This window comes from Tauraco erythrolophus, chromosome 2 (genome assembly GCF_009769465.1).
Source record: "Tauraco erythrolophus isolate bTauEry1 chromosome 2, bTauEry1.pri, whole genome shotgun sequence".
Classification (NCBI taxonomy): Eukaryota; Metazoa; Chordata; class Aves; order Musophagiformes; family Musophagidae; genus Tauraco; species Tauraco erythrolophus.
In genome coordinates this window covers 119,386,751-119,406,671 of record NC_141466.1, presented here as the reverse complement: position 1 = coordinate 119,406,671, position 19,921 = coordinate 119,386,751, and the positions used below count along the sequence as shown (strand labels likewise).

The 19,921-nt window shown below is 50.8% G+C and overlaps 1 protein-coding gene across 2 annotated transcripts; it reads right to left on the bottom strand.

Annotated features, from left to right (window-relative positions):
- Window positions 1-219: 219 nt before the first annotated feature.
- Window positions 220-19,272, bottom strand: TTL (tubulin tyrosine ligase). Of its 2 annotated transcripts, none has more exons than XM_086631792.1 (7): window positions 19,116-19,272; window positions 14,587-14,665; window positions 12,658-12,890; window positions 7,665-7,800; window positions 7,301-7,570; window positions 6,016-6,159; window positions 220-4,185 (listed from the first exon to the last, which is right to left on the bottom strand). In XM_086631792.1, exons 1-7 carry the CDS (start codon window positions 19,270-19,272, stop codon window positions 4,068-4,070), a joined length of 1,137 nt encoding a protein of 378 aa, XP_086487918.1. In that variant the 3' UTR covers window positions 220-4,067. The 2 variants fall into 2 exon arrangements, with proteins under 2 accessions (XP_086487918.1, XP_086487919.1); XM_086631793.1 differs by lacking the exon at window positions 19,116-19,272 and adding an exon at window positions 14,093-14,237 and having other exon boundaries at window positions 14,587-14,626.
- Window positions 19,273-19,921: the final 649 nt, after the last annotated feature.

Here is a 19,921-nt window from a genome sequence, read left to right as displayed (position 1 = left end):
CCATCCTGCTCTCTCGCATTTGTCACCCTGAGCTGAGGAAACCTCTGCTGTGGGGCTGGGATGGTTCCTGGGGTCCCGCAGGAAAAGGAGGGAACACTTTTGGCTCCCTTGCCAAAGGAGGGAACACTCACCACAGACGTCCACAAGAAGGTCTCCTGGTGGACCTGCTGTTCTGGGGACCCGCTGCCCCAAAGAAACACCGCAGGCTGTAGGGTTTGCATGTTTTAATGATTGTTTAGGAGAGATGTGGATAATAGTCACCGGAGATCCACGAGCTCAGGCACCTGCTGGCCCCACACGCACATGCTGACGTGAGAGCAGTGAGGGACATGAACTCGAGCCTGGTGCGCTGCCAGCTCGGCAGTGCCATATGTACCCCACCATCCTCTCAACACCAGGGTTTTCTGAGGGCTGCCATAGTGGACACTGGCAATGAGACAAGATTATGAACCTACGTTCGGCATAGCATTGAACTCCCGGGGCAGAGCTGCATGTGGAGAACAAGAAATGCTGGGAGCAGGGACATGCAAGCAGTCCTGAAAGATGCTGGTTGCAGCAGGGCTGGGAAGCCAGGACACCTGGATGAAGCAGCTTTTGAGCCTTTCTCAGGGCTTCTCTGGGTTTTTCCACAGGCTGTGGCCAGCCACTGGATTTCAGCAGGAGCACAATAGCTGTTGCATTGTAATCACGACTAACCTGGTATGAGACAAGCCACATGGGAGTTACCTGAAACCCAGAGTGCAGCGAGACCAGATCCTGGGCCTGAAAACATGGCCAACATGAAGGGACACAACTGAGACCAGAGACATCCTGCACTATGGCGGGTGTCTTCTGGAAACACAGCACCATCCTTTATGAAAGCCCAGGAAAGAGAGTAATAACTTTTCTATTGACCTTTTAGCTGAAATAAGCTTATTGTCGCATATTTCTAAAAAAAGAAACAAACAAGAGTCTTACAAGGTTTGTGAGCATCACTTGCAAGGTGCACCTACAGCTGCAATGCTGAGGCCTCAGCCACACACATATCCTCTACTCCACCTCGTAGCTAATATTTTGGGCAAGACTTGAGGCACTGTGCTGTCCGTCCTTTTATCATTTATGTCCTGTGCTTTACCTTGGGGAGCACTTTTAGAGCAGGTGGTAAATACACGCAATACCTGCTGTTTTTCTCCAGAGGCTGTTGCTTATTTCTGAAAAATTCTGCAAAGCAGCTCATGATTAAAGCATCCCTGAATCACTACCTCCCCCAAGCCCAGCTGAAAAGGCAGGGTATGAATAGCTGCATCACCTGCAGTCACGGCTCTAACATCAAGACGAAGCCTCACTTTCAGCTGAGCAGCAAAACCAGCCAGCTGCTGATGTGCCACAAGGCAATCCGGGGTGAAAAAGGGAGAAGAAAAGGCCTCAGAGTTAGGCAGAGGCTCCTGAGTCGTTGCTTGTTCTGGCAGTACCAGCTGCCCCAGTGGGGCCTGCTGCTTTTGCTTGTACCCAGGCAGCTTTCTTGCCCTTATGTCCCTACATCAGCAGGAATCTCACGTTACTGTGCAGTAAGGGAGTGATTCGTTTTTTTAATTTCCCTTTTGAGGGGAAAAGAAGGATGAGTCTAGCACCTCAGAAAACAAGCATTTCTCATTTCATTATGATGGGGAAAACTTTCTCTTCTCACTTCGCACTCTGCTCTTGTCTTCCCTAGAGCTTATGAGAGCCCACTGTCTCTTCTGTCACCTCAGGCACATCCTGGGCCAGGGTGATTGCTATTACGTCATCCCTTTGCTGGGCAAAAAGGTGTATTTTTAAGCTCACATGAGCTAACATGTGAAAATGCCAATGGAGATATGGCGAACTCTGCAAGTTGAGTAACAACCATTACAGCCTACATTTTACCTTACTACCGTTTATCTGGCCTGCAGTGAAATTTTGACACCTATGTCCTATCATAAGGTTAAAAAACTCAACCAGTCCTTCCCCCACACCCCTCTGCCAGCTTGTCACCCAGCACTTCCCGTCTCATGAACGGACATTCATGGTCCCTCTTCTGAACACCCACGAGGCCCAAATCCAGACACCAGACCTGACACTCAGAGTCTCGCTGGAAGTGAAGCCACCTGCCAGCACTTGCAGTGCAGGGAAACAAAGCTGCAGCTCCATTTGCACACAGCTCCTGCTCCTTGTCACTTCTCAGCATGCACCAGTGCACCCTGTGTCTGCCACACACACTCTGCAGATGCAGATCCACACTGCACTTCAGGGCGCTGACAACTTCAGAGGTGCTCGTGCGGCTCTTTGGGATGTGCCCCCTCTGCAGTGCATCCACAGGGTTTTGCTAAGAACTCTGTTCCCTCCTGGATTGGAGTGGCCCTGTGTGAAACGGTGCCACTTGTGAATTCACAGCACATGGCAACTGATGTCCATCCCATGACAGCACAATCAAAATATATCACTCCAAGGAGGCCTGGGCACTTCAGCCCTGCCTACAGAAAGGTGCCAGGATTGTCTGCTGGCATAAGGACCTCTGAAATCTCCATCATGAGCAGAGATGAGCACGTCAAAGCACTAGGATCTTCTGGGGGAGGCAGAAATCCCACTGCTTGATTCACTTCCCATTACACACAGGCAGCCACAAACTTGTAACCTCCACAATCTCTTCTTGTTTGTTTTGGGTAACAGGAACCAGTTTATTTCAGTGCCCACCATCTCTCTCTGCCAGAGGCAGCAGAACACAGGCCTGAACACCCCCCACAAAGCCCACTGCTGTTACAAGTGCCACTGTGGTCTGCAAAGAGCTCTAGCTGAGGAGGGATATGCTGGGCTCATGCTGAAAATTCAGATACACTTCACAGAGCAGGCAATATGCCAGGGATTTAGGTTATACTCAAAGTAGATGTTATCTCTGAAATTCAAGGACCTCAAGGAATTTAACTTCCTCTCCCCTAAAAAACACCTGCCTTCCCAGCTGTGTGGCAAACCTATACATAAGGAATCTCTCTCCTGGTCTACAAAACCTCACTCACCTTCCCTCTGTCTGCGACCAAGCTGTGGACTGTATTCAGGGCACAAAACTGCACTATTTGTCAAATGGAGGAGAACAAAATTGGCTGGATCAAATGGGATAAAAATCATTTGGGTTGAAAGGTTTCAGACTCGAGCCTCAAATGCAGGAAGGTGAAAGCTGAGAAAAGAGCCTAAATTCATGGCAGTCTCAGAAGAAACTGAAATTGGGTTTCTGCTATTTGAAACACTCTTAGCATAAACGTGATGCTAGAAATCTTACAGCCTGCCAGTGAGCCCTGAGGGGGTCTCTTTACCTCTTTTAAGCAGAATCCAACTGCATCAGACTGGGATAGATACTGATTCAAATCTCATTAGGAAAAGGGATAGCTATAATAGACAAAATTGCCTTCCTTGCTTGGGTTAATTCACTGCCTGCAGTTCAGCACCTTTTTGCCAGCTGTTGCCTGGGTGTTCAGCCAACCATCCGGGCAAATGACCTAAGGAAACTGAATTCTCGGTGTTCCTGGTTTTAGGTGTCCTGCGATGCAAGACAGCTTGCTCCTTTCTACGTAATAGAGCAGGAACAAAGGAAAGGAGTCACCTATCTGGAGCTGAGCTAAGGCACTAATGATGCAGTACGTGAGGAAAGAAGGAACACAGCTGGAGAAGGAGAACTTCCCAGCCACAACGTCCCAGAAGATCAGCGTACTCTTCACTCAATTCCCTTAAAAAAACCCAATTATGTATAGAAAAGGAGGAGCTAATACAGTATTATAGTATCCCTGTTGGAGTTTCATTTTAAGGTTATTTCGTTGTTCTTCCAGAGAGATTTGTTTCAGTCACATGAGCTGTTTCGAAAATGGATTTTGGTGAATGCAGGCAGAGTTGTCCGAGCAGCTCTGACTCATTGCAGCTCTGTGTGGATGCCTGTTTTGTTGTTTTCTCCCATGACTTTCCAGAAAATAAGAAGCCTGTCTCTATCACTTTTTGGCATGATACTGAGATAAGCCGTTGGAGTGTGCTGATCTGACGGGTGCAGTCTCTCCCTGTGCAGAGCAGAGGCATTCCTGTTGTCATCACAGCTTGATGAAGATTGATGATGGCTGGCTTGTCTTCTGCCCAGTGTCACTGAGGGGGAAAACACTAGAGATGGCTACATCCACAATTCCTTGGCAGAGCTCTGCATATAGCTTCCTAAGAGACAAGAGAGGAGAATCAGACGCCCAGGCAGGAAAAATCAACAGGCCCCTGACCAATTTTTACATAGACATGCATTTTCTCAGCAGGATCTACAAGATCTTGCTCCCACCTACAGGTAGCTCCAGGGTAGCAAAGAGGAGGAGGGTGGCATCTTTCCTCCCCACCTACCCCAGCAACCGTCTTCTTTTTCAACAGTGCTCCCATTCCCAATATTGTTCTCAGCCAGATGAGACCACAAAGCCCATTATACCTAAGTTTACTGTCAGAACAGGGTCCTGAGCAATGTCTCCACACCCTCAGGCCCCAGACCTGAGTCACCACAAAATGCACAGGGGCAGACAACAGCTGAGCATGCCCCTGTACTGGCCTTCCACCTCAAGGAGTCATGACTATCACACCAGACCCTGTTCGTGTGGAGATACACTGCAGAGGGACTGCTCTGAGGTGCAGCTATGCACATCAGCTGGCACAGACTTCACAGGACCCTACAGAAGTGTGGGATGTGTTTCACCATGGCACAGCTCATGTAAAGCAGGATTAGGGAGAAGAGTGGCAAGGTGTTTGAAAAATGAGTTAGCAATAGTTTCACTTTCTGCTGAAGGAAACAGACGTGTAAACTCCCTGAACATGCTGGCATCTGGGACATTTTTAATACCAAAGCTGTCTTTACTAGGATTAAAAATGCCTTTCAGCCTGTGCCTTTGGGGTTATGTGACATCAAGACGCTTTTTCAGCTCCTGGGAATGTTACTGCTTTCAGCAGCCAGTTGTCTCTTAAATGGGAACTGTGATATGGGTGCTGTAAATTAGAATAACCCTGAAGAGGAGAAACCTACCTCAGCTGCTTTTGATGGCTTCCAAGTGCCCATAGAGGCACAAAGCAAACAGGGCATTGCTGCAACCCAAATCCACCCAACAACAGCCAAATTCTGCCAATATAGCAACACAAGAAGGTGCAAGGCAGTACTGCACTATGGTGCACATGGTGAACAGGGTATCCTGGACACACAAAGCTACCCAAGCCCCAGCTTTGAAAAGGCTGCTGAGCAGGCTGTCTGGTAGGTTTGACCAGTATTTTTTGTCTACTGTTAGTGATGATCTAATCTAATTTAATCTACATCTAATCTAATCCACATCTAATCTAACCAAACTCTGATGTAGTGATGTACAGACTGTTCTGTTTTGCTGGGCTTGTATATGATCCAGATGCCCATTTAGCAAAGATTTGTTGTTTCAATCACATAATACAGCACCTCCTGCTGTGCCTATGCAGTGATGTTTGTGGCCATGGCTGTTTGGCTGTCCCAGCCCCCTGTGGCTGGTGGAGGCTCTGATCCAATGTCTGCAGCATCCACAGTGTGCTCTGCAGTCCTGCTGCCTGCAAATTCAGTCGCTTGCTTCCAGCTGCTGCCCTTTAATGCTACTCATTTATCATGTGTTCAGGTAAAGATGAGCCACCAGTAGCTCCACAAGAAAGACTGAGAAACCACCTGATCCCCAAAGTGTTAATTCTGCAACATAGCTTCAATTCAATAGCATCAATAAAAATGATTCAAATTATATTAAAACCCCTTTGTCGAAAAACTGAGGTTAGTGCCCCATCTCACATGGGAAAGAAGCTGGAGGATACCAGACAAAGAGACAGGAGCGACGAACTTAAACCAACTGGCACTTAGAGCAGTGTCCAGTATGGGTTAGCCTGGAAAACTCCCCTGCCATTCTCTTTCTTCCACCTTTTTCACTTGGAGCTGGGACACAGTCATGTTCTGGGTGAGGCGTGTGAAGGGTGGCATTGCAAGTGTATTACAGAAACTGATTTACTCACTGGGCGCACGCCGGGGCCCCATTGACTTCTATCAGCCAGACCTTCAGCTCCTCATCCACCATGAAATCAAAGCCAAACAGCTGGAAGCTCTGGTAGTGAAGATGCTTCGTGCTGATTGCAGGCTCTATACACATAAGGCAGCTTCTGTGAAGGGAAAACCAGAAACTCATGATTAAAAGCCCTGTGGACATACCTGTTGCACTGCAGCTTCTGAGGGCATGTGCATAGCGCAGTTTAGTGGAGGGGTCACTTGTTGCCTTGGGATGGCTTGGAGCATCAAGTGGATGGAGCAACACTTTCTGCCGCGGACACACAAACACACAGGCAGCGTGCCCCTGCAGCTCCATCAGACCTGGCTTGTGCTGTGAATACAGGAGGCCTGATATCCATATGTCGTTTTACCAGCCCCAAATTATGAGCTATAACCAACACATGTCACAATAACCAGGTCCCTGCAAGTGAGATCATGCAACCATCAAAATACATGTGGGGACACCCCCAAGTTAAATCCCAAAGAGCTGGAGAGCAGCATCCACTCCTGCTGCTGGATTAGGCAAGTTGAAAAACATGATGTGCAACTAGAGCCTGGATCAGCAGGCAGAGCCACAAAGAGCTGCACCAGGTCCCCAAGGAACTGCCATTGAGAGCTCATTTGCCTCTGAGTCCCTCAAAGATCATGTCATGTCTTTTTGGTGCAAGTAGCAGCAACAGGGTACTTGCAAAGTAAATTCCATCATGAAGGATCACTTTGTCAAGGCCTGGATTCTCTGCAGCACCGTGATATCCCAGATCTCTTTCCCAGGCACTTTCTGTGCCCAGGAGGTAGCTGGCTCTGTGTGGACTGAGTAAAATGACCTATGCCAATGAGATGGGCTGCTGCTTGCTGGCGGAGGGGGAAGCAGTGAGATCCTGCAGACTTGAGTCCTGCTTCACTTCCCCTCTTACATCTATTTTTTTTAACCTGAACATCTCCTAGCCCTGTCTTTCAACCTACTCTCTTCCATTACCAAGTGATCTCACTCCATCCGTCTTCAGCTGCAGCTGGCAAAACACAGACACATTGACACATACCCTTGAAAGAACAGCACCTACGGAGGTTCCTTTTCATTGAGCAATGACATTGGTGTGTTTATGGCTTTGACTTAAATTCATCTCTGGGTTGCAATCCCTGATCCATGCAATTGAAACCCTTCCCTTGTCAGTCCGTCTGCCACCCCAGCTGTGTCCATACACATTCCCTGTCACTGAAGTGTTATGTTTCCCTATGCAACAGGCAGCTGGATACCTTATTATGTGTTTGATTTGCAGTAAGATGCTATTCTCAAGCGTTGTGTTCAGGGCATCCATCAGATACTGGTTGAACTCCTCGAAGAACATTTCATTCCCTTCCTCGTATCGCCCGTAGTTTTTGGAATATTCCTTCTGAATGCAGTGATTGGTCAAGTGGCAGGTTTTGTCCTGGAAATTAGCACTGTTGTATGGTTCGGAAGAGGTCCGCAGGACACCCTCTCTGTAGAGGTAGATATTATATTGATGATCCACCAGAACCCAGCTCCTAGGGGGTAAGAGAACAAACTCTAGTCTCAGTGGTTTAAAAAAAACAGTATGAAAATGAAAACCGGTATTATTACAAAAGCAGAATAGGTTACCTAATGTCAAACTTGCGATGCCCTGGCTCTAAAAGCAGAGGCTTCTCCAGGTATTTCTGAATCACGTGCACTTGTCCCTGCTCATCGATGAAATCCAGGAGTTCTGCAGCCTCTGAAGAAATCAGGATCCCTTCCCCTGGCACAGAAAGACGAAGACAAAATTAGGCAGAGGATCCTCCTACCTTTGCTGGAGCTCTTTCAGGGCACAAGCAGACCATGGCTCATTTGCCCAAAAAGCCACGACATGCAAGAACCCATGGCCCCAGAGCCAGTCGCTGCCCAAGCGATGTCACGTTCACTCAGTACCTGGCAGTCAACCTGCAGAGGGATCTGCCCTCTTACCCTGTTATGCCAATCCACCGTTACCACACCACGGGGTGTTTTGCTCCCCAGTAACTGGAGCTAACGCGAATGGGAACCAAGGGTACCCGAGATGGCACGGCCTGCCTGGGGCTCGTCTGCAGGGGGGTGACTATTTACGTGCAAGTGAACGCACAGCAGACAGAGTCCTTGGCAAGTGGTGGGGCAGCTGCTTAGTTTGGGGGATTTTGTTTCCTTTTCTAGCTGGGCTTGGTGGGGGGAGTAGCACGCATGTTCAGCACTTGTTGAATTTTGTTTTGGTTTTTAGCAGTTGAGAGAAGAGGGGTTTGCGCAGATTGTTTGTGAGATTTTTCTTGTGGTTTTTTATCCTAGACTCAGACTTTCTCCCCCTGCCTGGCTTCTCTGGCTGCCAGAGGCTGTCACACATGCACACTTCTGCAGTGTTGCCCTGCTCACCAAGTTCATTTAAGTTGCTATTAAAATCATTGCTGAATGAGGAAAAGAACTATTTCAAAACATTCATCCAATGTCATCAGTGTCTTCCCGTACCGTGGAAGCTCTTTGTTAAAGGAGTTCAATGTGCCTTTTAAATACTGCCACATTTTGGCTGAAGCTGTCACTGTTCTTTTATTGCAAGAGCCCAGATTTGAAATCACTGTTGCAGAGCAATGAAGAGAGAACATACCCTTTCTGGGATTTGATAAAGGGATGGCACAGTGCCACATGAGGGATAAACCAACTTAAGTAAAATTATCTAACACTTCTCTGACACTATATCCAGTCTCCAGGCATTTAGTTAACTTTGTAGACTAAAGCTGATGACTTAAGTCTTAATTTTGTGCTGAGTGTTTTGGAGGAAAAACTACATGAAAAGAAACAAATGCTCTTCAAGGGGGCATTCAGGGGAGAATACAGGTTTTAGAGCACAGGCAGGGTTTGACAGGATCATCCCATGGAAAACACTCCTAGCTGTGACTTCTGAAGGTCACTGTTGACACAGTCCTGAGGATCGAGTGCACCCTCAGCAAGTTTGCAGATGACACCAAGTTGTGTGGTGTTGTGGACATGCTGGAGGAAAGGGATGCCACCCAGAGGGACCTTGACAGGCTGGAGAGGTGGACCCTGTGAGAATCTTATGAAGTTCAACAAGGCCAAGTGCAAGGTCCTGCATGTGGGTCGGGACAATCCCAAGCACAAGTACAGGCTGGGCGGAGAATGGATCGAGAGCAGCCCTGAGGAAAAGGACTTGGGAGTGCTGGTGGATGAGAAACTCAACATGAGCCGGCAATGTGTGCTGGCAGCCCAGAAAGCCAACCGTATCCTGGGCTGCATCAAAAGAAGCAATGGGTCTGGCAATCCCATCTGGCTCGTGGCAATCCCAGGCACAAATACAGACTGGGTGGTGAATGGATCGAGAGCAGCCCTGAGGAGAAGGACTTGGGAGTACTGGTGGACGAGAAGCTCAATATGAGCCGGCAATGTGCTCTTGCCGCCCAGGCGGCCAACCGCATCCTGGGCTGCATCAAGAGAAGCGTGGCCAGCAGGTCAAGGGAGGTGATTCTCCCCCTCTACTCTGCCCTCGTGAGACCTCACCTGGAGTACTGTGTCCAGTTCTGGAGCCCCCAACATAAGAAGGACACGGACCAGTTGGAGAGGGTCTAAAGGAGGGCCATGAAGATGATAAGAGGGCTGGAGCACCTTTCCTATGAGGACAGGCTGAAAGAGTTGGGGCTGTTCAGCCTGGAGAAGAGGAGGCTCCGGGGTGACCTTATAGTGGTCTTCCAGTACCTCAAGGGGGCCTACAAGAAAGATGGGGAGAGGCTGTTCAGGAGGGCCTGTTGTGATAGGACAAGGGGTAATGGTTTTAAAATAGAGGGAGGTAGATTCAGATTGGATATTAGGAAAAAAATTTTTTACCATGAGAGTTGTAGAACACTGGAACAGGTTGCCCAGAGAGGTGGTGGATGCTCCATCCCTGGAGACGTTCAAGGCCAGGTTGGACGAGGCCCTGAGCAACCTGATCTAGTTGGAGATATCCTTGTTCCTTGCAGGGGGGGTGGACTAGATGACCTTTGAAGGTCCCTTCCAGCCCTAACCATTCTATGATTCTATGATTCTAAGCATGGCCAGCAGGTCGAGGGAGGTGATTCTGCCCCTCTACTCTGCTCTTGTGAGACCCCACCTGGAATACTGCGTTCAGCTCTGGAGTCCCCAACACAAGAAGGACATGGAGCTGCTGAAGCAGGTCCAGAGGAGGCCACGAAGATGATCCGAGGGCTGGAACACCTCTGCTATGAAGACAGGCTGAGAGAGTTGGGGCTGTTCAGCCTGGAGAAGAGAAGGCTCTGGGGTGATCTTATCGCAGCCTTCCAGTACTTAAAGGGGGCCTACAGGAAAGCTGGAGAGGGACTTTTTACAAGGGCATGGAGTGACAGGAAAAGGGGCAATGGCTTTAAACTGAAAGAAGGGAGATTTAGATTGGATATAAGGAAGAAATTTTTCACTCAGAAGGTGGTGAGGCACTGGAACAGGTTGCCCAGAGAAGTTGTAGATGGCCCATCCCTGGAAGTGTTCAAGGCCAGTTTGGATGAGGCTTTGGGCAACCTGGTGTAGTGGAGGGTTTCCCTGCCCATGGCAGGGGAGTTGGAACTAGATGATCTTTGAGGTCCCTTTCAACCCTAACCATTCTATGATTCTATACTTTCACTGCTCCATGCTTTGCATACCTGTGAGTCACAGCTTCCCAGCCCTGCTGAACCACTACCCACTCTAGTGTTCTCCACCAAAAGGAAGTCCTTTCATAGAAATATCTTTCTCGCTCATGTTTTATGTGGGGGGCAAGATTTTTAGTCCCCTGATCACAGCCGAGCCAGGCAGAAACTTGCATTGGTACAATCACAGGCTGTGCTCTGGGGGAAGGAGGGAAACAACAGCTCCGTAAGCCCGTAAAGCCCCTCAGTGGGAAGATGGGCACGCGCCCATTCTGCACTGGACAGGCGGTGAATCAAGGGGGAGGTTAGCTTCACTGTGCACCTAGTCAGCAACCCCATGAGGCAGCAAAGCAGCTTATGTGGGGCAGCTGTCCCTTTTCTCAAAGAAAACATTAAAATCTCTAGCCACAGCTGAAAAATGTCTCAACTTTTAAGTCAGGACATCCTAAATCTTTAATTTTCCTTTTACTGATGGACAACTAAGCTTCCATTAGACCTGTCTTAAGTCAGGGGCTGTGCCTAAGCTGGATCTACCTCAGCTATTAATGTCGACAAGCTTTCATCTTCAGCAGAAGTAATCCCCAGACATTTGAAACTTCCCTCTAGAAGATTAACATGAGGCTCTGCTTTCCACTTTAATTCCCAGCTTGAGTTCTGCAGCACACTGATGAATACAAAAGGTTACTCTGCTTTAATGCAGAAAAGATGGGGATCACACTTGAATAAAGTATGTGGAGACTTTAAACCTCCCCATCCTGCAGCAAATCACAGCAATGGCCTTTTCAATTGCCTGGATTGATTCTTTGCCACTCATACACACATAAATGCATTCCCTCACCAGCATAACGGAAGGATTCATGTCCCCTTCCTCCCTGATGAAAATAAGCATACTCTTCTGATGTTCCTTGGTAACACAGGCAAGAGAGCAGAGCAGTGAAGGAAGCTAGCATGAAGAACAGTTTTATCATGCAGCCTCCCTGTAGCCACCTCTAGCTTTCACATTGTCAAGTGATTTTTGTAAGACTGCATCAGAAGTGACTCTGCAAATATGAGTAACGCATGTGGGCCTGTTCCCTTTGAAAAGACCAGGTCCTTCCTTGGGCTGTGCTCTATCACCTGAGGTCTGCACACATGGCAATACAAGTTTTCATAAAGGCATTCTGATAATGTGCCCATGATACTGTCGTAAACTGACAGACAGCACACAGTTACCAAAGCATTACATCTATAACTATGTTCAGCTATCTTGTCCAATAGCTCACTATTTCTGTAGAGCAGGCAATGCAATAAGCCTGGAACAAGGAAGGACACATTATCACTTCGGTATCTACTGCCTTATTCAAATTAAAGGGACATACAGACACTGCACTGCTTGCCTTTGCTCTGGTACCTTCCCCTGAGGCTTGGGTGTAATTTTGATGCACTGAGCTCATGCTCAGCCAGTGTCTCAGTGTGACCATGGGTAGGTCATTGGCACCAAGCATCTGGGTTCAGTTTAAAGACCATCAGTGGCATTTCTGTCCAGGTGAAACCAGGCTTAGCAGCAGCGTGAAGAGCTGGACTCCTTGCCTTTGAAGGCTGTTGTCCTGCCTGCTGCCCTCCTCCCCACACCCTGTTCTGCTCCCTGTTATCTCCTGCTTTCCACATCCCCCTTGCCTGCTGTTCCCTTCTCCCTGCAGCAAACTTTCCTGTATTTTTGAGGTGCATGTTTAGAAGAGCGGAGGCCCTTCCACTGCCATCCATGTCCTAGGTAGCATGTGCATGTTAACAATGCTTGTCAGGAGCCCTATACCACCAAGCAGACAAAGGAGAGCCCTATGCTGGCTTGACTGGCATGGAGTTCGTAGGTGAAGCCCTTCTATGACAGGCTAGATATCAGCTGGGCTTAGCAAAACACTGGGACTCTACTGATCAAGAGTAGGGAATAACGAGAAGCTGGCTCATTTTGCTGGAGAATGAACCTTTGGCACCAGCTGAGGACTTGGCGATCCACACATTGCCTTCTTTGCCTTCCCGACGCCTGTTGTAAGCTGCCAAGAAGACTTCTCGCTCATCTGTCCTTGTGTTGTTTATGAGATGGCGAATTCCATTCTGTGCTGGAGCCATGGGGGTCTTCAAGTTTGTTGGGTAAATCACATACGACTCGGGGAACCACGTGCAGGACTCCGCTAGTTCAGGGCTTGTCTTGATTAGCCTGGGCAAAGAAAGATAGGCTGTTAATCTCCAGAGTGTCCTCACCTGCATGGACATCATTTGATAAGTAAGAATTATTAACTGGGCTCTTTTGCTTGGTGATGAATAGCAGTTTACAGATAGTCTGTGCTAAATTATTATATTTTCCTTAGACCGTCAAAATGAGGGTTTTCCTGAAGATATCATGGCAATCCCAACCTGCAGCCAAGCACTGCTCTTCAAACCAGACCTGCATGCTTTCATCAAACATTTTGTACATACTATGGATATTGTGAAACAATCAGTAGAGAAGTTTCCATGTAACTAGAGCTTGCGGTGCATTCCCTGCATCGTTTCTACACAAGGGAACTGAGGAGGTGCGTTTGCTAATATGGAACAAGGCAGGAAGGATGATGTGATCACAACAGGCAAAAGGGAAGCCAGAGCAGTAACGTTCTCCATGCTGGTGCTTAGCTCTTGGTCTCATTCTCACTGAGATCTGATCAAGTGTCCCAGCTGTGGACACAGCTACACATTTCATGTCCCAAGGTGCCTGGGATTCCCTTTGCATCATGTAGTCTCTGATCTCTCTGGCACATCTCTCCTACCAGCAATGTCTAGAGATGCCAGCAAACTCCTGTTAGCTGAGCCCAGGTCTGTTTTCTTTCAGAGGAAAGGGAGCTGCCCGCCTTTCTGAATGCTCACTCTGTGCTTTGCTTAAAAGCTAAAAACTGCTCATGACTTGCTGACTCTCTCTGCAGTTGCACCTCTCTGTCGAAATGGCAGTGACTCCCTAGGAGCCCTGAGGAATGTAGTTTGTGGTCCCTTGGGTTCATAAGCAGCTTGATGCATGGTTGACCCCACAGTTAGAAAGGTCAGCCAAGCTTCAGGAGAGAACAACAGGTGTGCAAGCACTTTCAGCACTGCCTCTAGACCACAGGTCACAGACAAATGCAGCAGGGGAGCACCGTGAGTGCTGGTTTAAAAAATACTCTGATAGTTCCTGACAAACATCATCAATCACCATTGTAAAGAAAGCAATTGCGACGAGGTTCTTTGCAGGGCAAAGAGAGGCCTGGGATCAGCACATGCAGGCTGCAGGACTGCATCAGCAAGAAGCAGCACAGACTAACATGGAATCGAATGCTTGAAGGAGACCAAAAGCTCTGACATGAAGATGCCCTAAATGGCTGCAGAGTTTGCAGAGGGATGAGGGTTACCTACAGTGAAAGCTCATCCACATTTTCCCAGGAGACCCTGGCACAGCTGGTCATGCAGAAGTAATTCCCAGAGCTCTTCCTGGAGATGTCTCCAAGCATTTGTTTGACCAACAAATCTGATTAGCTAAAGGCATATTAGTGTCTCATCTCTGTACGAAACAGAATAAAAGGAGTAGGTTTTAATTAAATGTCCACAAGGAAAAAGAGCAGACACGTTGGGTTTTTTTCCTTTTGATTTGGCTCTAATCTGATTCAATACACTCTAGGCTTTCAAGTAGATGTAATTCAGTGGAAATGGCATTTCCCATGAAGTTACAAAGAGGTCTTTGTGCACACAGATAGCCCTAGAGACCAACACAGGAGTCTGAAGACAGCACATGCTAGGACATTCCCAGGGCAGCTGTCCTGTGAAATACTCTCAGAAGAGGTTCAACACTCGACAACAGTTTGAAGAAAAATTACTGCCAATCCCATGTAACATTTCAGTGAATTTCTTACTTCACCAGAGATGCTTTGCGGCACAGCTTGTCTGCTCCCCTGTAGTAATTCACCAGCTGCACCAGTCCGGGTTCATGGCCTAAAAAGGGGAAACAAAGAGGTCAGACAAACTTCTTACTTATTGAAGGAAAAACGTCTGCTTAGCGCAAAGGACCTGTGCAGTAGGGAAGAGAAAGGAGGCCGTTTCCTTGCCCTGCATCACAGAAACAGGCTCTAAGCTGGTACTGGCTCCTGTGTTTTCTTTCTTTTAGTTATGAAAAACCATGCATTTACCCAAGTCTGTTTTGAATCTGACACTTCCATTTTCCAAAGGAAAATAACAATTTAATTCACACTGGGAACTGGCAGCGCCACCCAAAAGTGTTCTCTGTTTGCTGGCGGCAGTTTTTAAAAGCCAAGACTTCAGTTACTCTTAAATGCAGTAGGAGGATGCAGGGAAGCACACCATGATACAAAGATCACAGCTTAGGAAAGGGCCTTGTTTCTTTGTCACATACAGCAGGATTACCTGTCGGACCTGATATCACAAAACACTGGGAAACATTAAAAGATTTTGAGTGTTGCTTCCCTCTGGCAGTTTGCAGCAAGCCCCCTTGGACAGCTGGGTGGGAAAAAACCTCTGGGGGTCTCTGCTCCAACCTCTTGTTTGGTCAAAATATGAGTAGCTCTAAGGATGAAGATCCTACTGCTTCTACAGGTTCTTATCCCAGTGCTCGACTGCCATCCTGCATCCCCTGACTATTCTGATGGCTCCTGCTGGAATAACTCCAGGGTGTCTATGCCTTTCTTGTACTGGAAAGTCCCAAACTGGTCCCAGTATCCCGCTGTGGCCTCACAAGTGCCAAGGAGATGAGTACCTCCTTACCAATATTGGTTGTCACACCACAGCCTGCCTTCCTTCACCCTATCACACTACACAAACAGACGCACGCAGCTGAAAGCTCTCTGAGGGGACAGGATGCCAGCAGTTGTCCAAAGTGTAACGCAAATCCGGGCAACAACACATAGCCTCTCTCACATGACCAGTGTAGCTGAACGTAGATGTGCAAGAGGCGAGCGATGCCTGGGGCAATACCTTCGCCATCATCGGTGACAACAATTGACATGAGCATCAATAGGGAAAACACGACAGAAAACAGCTCTGGTTGGAAATTACCTAGGAACAGGGGGATCCCCCAAGTGTGGCAGTTACTTCACCTTCACATTCTCTTTTCAAAAAAAAAAAAAACAACTTGTGGGAGTGATTTAGACCCTGAAAAAGGATTTAGAGTTTTAGTTATCCTCTTTGGTGTTTGTCTGGGAAAAAGAGGCCTGGAGCAAACATTACGTTAAAGACCAGGCAGCTTCGAGATCACAGAGTGAGGATCTGTTTTGAGGTCTAAGTCATGGCCCTGACCTGGGTCATTATTTTATTCACAAATCTTTAACTAGGAGATAGCTGAAAAACATCTTCCATAAAAGATCTGTAACTTCAGGCACTTCAGTGTGTAGCCAGCACTGCCAGGCACTAATCTACTGGAAGAAATTAGTAAAACCTATCAAATTTCCTTCCGTTTCCAGTTTATCAATTTTGCTTGGTGTTGTGCCTGGAGGAACAGAGATCCAGGTAGGCTCTGCCTCAGAGTGGTCAGTCCACCCTGTCACCAGTGATGGAGGAATGGGGCTGGTAAAAAGAGGAGGAGGGGAATGGCTGAAACCTGCTTTGAAACCACTGCTGTTGGAAAATTCTGACCCACTAGGAGGCATATCCCCATTGATTTCCTGAGCCTCTCCAAGGTGCAGTGGGCTACAACACGGAGTCTGGTGGTCAGCAAAGTGGGACCACAAGGTGGGAAGAGGAACAGGTTCTCAGGCACGTCATGAGGTCTGCACCATGCATTTAGCAGGGTAAAAAAACTGCCAAGGCACCGAGCAAACTGGGGATCCTCCTGTGGCTGTCACGGCATAGTCCAGCATTCTCTGCTCCATAAGGCTCTGCAGTCTGTTCCTCCTTTCCCTCCCCTTGGCACAAACTGCTTTTCCATTAGATAAGATGCAGACACTCTCAGCTTAAGGGCATGATCCCCCAAGACTTAGAGTATCAGAAAGAGCAACGTAAGTCCCTGCAGTTGGACAGAAGCAGTGGTGCATGCTGAGAGTCCCCGCTTCTACCCCTCTCCCACATTAAATGACCTAGCTTAGCTCCAAGTAACGCAAATCCCTACAGTTCCCTGAATTAATGTCTGCTTCCACTAGTAGAGCCTTTAAAAAAAACAAACTAAGCCAGTTTTGATGCAACAGTTGCTCAGGAGGATAGTTTTAGGAAGATGTACCAGAGAAGATACAGGTTTTTGGAAGATGTACCAAAATAACCATGTTATTTTTGGTCTGAATCTACTGAGTTCAGGCAACCAGCTCCTGCTATAGCAAGATGGGATAAAGAAGCCAGCGTCAAAGCATGGTCCCTCTCCACGCTGGTCATAGATGTGTTTTGGCTGTGAGAAATGGCTTGGATTTTCAGGCATCCCATGGCAACACAGGCTGAAGGGCTCGCTGAAGCCCTTCCATCAACCCAGGGCTCTTTTTGAGGATGGAAAGGTTTAGCAAGAGATGGCCCTGAGCCCACCACGGCTGGATGTGCTGTGCAGGCTGACTACCATTAAAGAACTGTACTTGTTCCGCAACAAAGCCCAAGGCTCACAGCTCTGCCTGCCAGCCACATTAAAGCACAGGTCTGCTTGCTGTGTCTGGCTACAGTGTGTGCGTGAGCATCCTCACTACTTAAGCCTCTCCTGGTGTTTCCCTGCCTGCTGCAGACACCCCAACGCTGAGAGGTGACCAGATGGCATCGCCATGTGATGGGGACTTTCCACTCACAAACGCATGTGGAGACAAGGGAAGAGGTGCTGGAGCTGACGACTTGCAAATCTGAGCGAGCAGTCAGTGGTGATCCAGCAGTGCTGGGTCTCAACTGCAAGAAAGGGGCTGCAAAAGCTGTCCTGCCTCAGAGCTGCTGGGGCGAGGGGGCTCCTCCTGCTTCGACATTTCTGCAGCCAGAAGCGGTGCTGCAAAATCACACCAGGAAGGAAGAAACCAGGGCCAAGGCAGTGAGGGAGGCCAGGAGGGTCCACCAGCTGTCGAGTGCAGGCACAGGGGACCACTGGAAAGAAACACACTGCTCTGCTGGGGTTTGCAGCATCCTCATCCCAAACCTGCTCTGACAGGCCTGGTGACAGGAGCCAGCACAACAGCTGGCACCATGCACAGAGACCTGCCAGCCTTGCGGCTCCTGCTGGCTTTCCCCCAGCTGTGGGCAATGACAGTGCATCTCTGCTCCCTGCTGTGCCCTGCAAGGCTGCCAGCACTTGGCTTGGCTCTCCCCACTCATCGGCAGCATATGGCCCTCTCCCTCTTGGGCTCTTCTCTGTCTGGCAGGGCAGGGGACCAGGCTGGCTGTGCTGACAGCCCTGCCTGCCATGGAACTGGCAGTGTGCGAGGCGGTTAGGGGACGAGCCCGAACAGGGAAGCTCTGGAGGCCCCGTATGGTGACAGTGTGACAGAGGGGGTCAGACAGCAGGGAAAAAGGCAGTGAGAGAGGGTGGCCTCGCCCCACACATACACAGAGCCTCTGGAATAACCCTCACTCTACTCCAAGTGCTGTCCCTTCCACCAAGCCCCTGCAGCGGCACATCCCCACCAGCCTCGGCTCCAGGGTGAGGGTTTGAGCGTCCCTGGCTCAGACCTGTTCCCCGACGTGTTCCAAACCGCAGAAACACTCCCTTAACATGTAAACTCAGCACCACAACGTCCCTGCCCTGCGCCAGGCAGGGGGTGCCACAGGCACCACCGTGTTCCCCACAAACCCACACTGGGTGACTAAAGCCCCCCTGTAACGGTGAAAACGGCCCCAGGTGTGTGGCTGTAGGACAGGCAGGCTGGGAGGTGGGGGCTGCCCCCGGGGCCGCTGAGACCCTGAGGGTCTGCGACATGTGAGTGGGGGGTCCCTGGGTGCCCTCTGCCCCACCCTGCTGCTGCGCCACCGCCCAGCCCCCAAGCTGGGCTGTGTGTTTTGGGGGGGACCGATGCAAACACCCTCCTGGCGCTTAGGAGGGAGGTCCTTTGAGCCCCGGCTGGCAGCAGCACTCCTCGGCAGGGACATCCGGTCCCCGGCTGCGGAGAGCCCTGCCAGGGGCCAAGAAGCGGCTGTACAGAGCCCCCCGGTCCCCGCCCTTTGTTCTGGGCGACGCGCCAGGGCGGCCGCCAGGTACCCGTGACACGGCGCGCAGCACGCGGCCGGCTGTCGGTAACGGGGGCTGGGGGCACCTCCGCCCCAGCGGCGGGGGGCCCCGCCGGGGCACGCCCTGCCCGCAGCCCCCGTGTCCGCCAGGGCGCCAGGCGGCTGCAGCGAACCGCGAGGGACCCCACCCCGCGGCGGGGGACCCCGGTAAGCCCACCGAGGCGGGACGGGCACAACGGCAGCGCAGGGGCGGACCTGCAGGGGGGCGTGCGTGGAGGTGATGTCGGGCCCCGGTGCCAGCGGGGAGCCTTACCCAGCCTGCCGAACGGGAGCCGGTTCCTCTCGCCCAGCATCAGGTTGAAGCGGGGGTTGTCCCTGCGGAGGCGCCGCCACTGCCCGCTGGCCAGCAGCAGCCGGCTCACCTCAGCGTACACGCTGCTGCCCTCGTCCCGCACCACAAACGTGTACATGGCGGCGGGGAGGGGGGACGCCCCGCCCTACCCCCGGCGGCCCACGGGGCGCCCCAGGCCCATGGAGCCCCGCCGCAGCCCAGGCAGGGCCCTGCGCGGCCGCGGCCCGGCGCAGCTCCGCATGGCCGGGGCCGCCGCCCCCGCGCACCGCCCGCCCGAGCCTGCCCGGGGCGGCGGGGAAGGGGGACGGGCGGAGGGGCTGACCCGGAAGCAGAACCGCCCGCCTTCTCCCCGCCCCGCTGGAACAGTAGTGACGTCGCGGTGGCGGCGGCTGCTGCTGCGCGCTCCCCGGCTCTAGGCAGCGCCGCGACGGGCGCTCCCGCCCGGCTCGGGCACCGTGGCCGGGCCTCGCTGCGCCGCGGTTGCCGCCGGCCGCGGGGGCCCGCACGGGCTCTGCAGCCGCGCCGCCGGCCCTCGCCGCCCCTCCGGCGCTCAGCGCCCGTGCGGGATGCGGGCCGCCGTGCATGCTCTGGCCCTGCGCCTGCCCGCCCCCGGCTGCCCGTGCCCGTGCGCGCACGCCCCGCTCCAGGCCGCAGGCGGGTGTCGGTCGCCCCGTGGGCCCCGCAGCCCTGCAGGGCCGGTGGGACTCCCGTCCCGGTCTCACCGCCGAAGACAGGCCCGGGCTGGGGCTGCGCACAGCACTCCCCGC

What these genes read in the sequence shown, in the direction of transcription:
- TTL (XM_086631792.1), bottom strand. Translation starts at nt 19,272, where the DNA reads ATGTACACGTTTGTGGTGCGGGACGAGGGCAGCAGCGTGTACGCTGAG. An exon ending in GCTCCCGTTCGGCAGGCTGG is followed by an intron (nt 14,666 to 19,115) that starts GTAAGGCTCCCC and finishes TCCCCTTTTTAG; the next exon opens with GCCATGAACCCGGACTGGTG. An exon ending in GGGGCCCCGGCGTGCGCCCA is followed by an intron (nt 4,186 to 6,015) that starts GTGAGTAAATCA and finishes CTTGTCTCTTAG; the next exon opens with GAAGCTATATGCAGAGCTCT.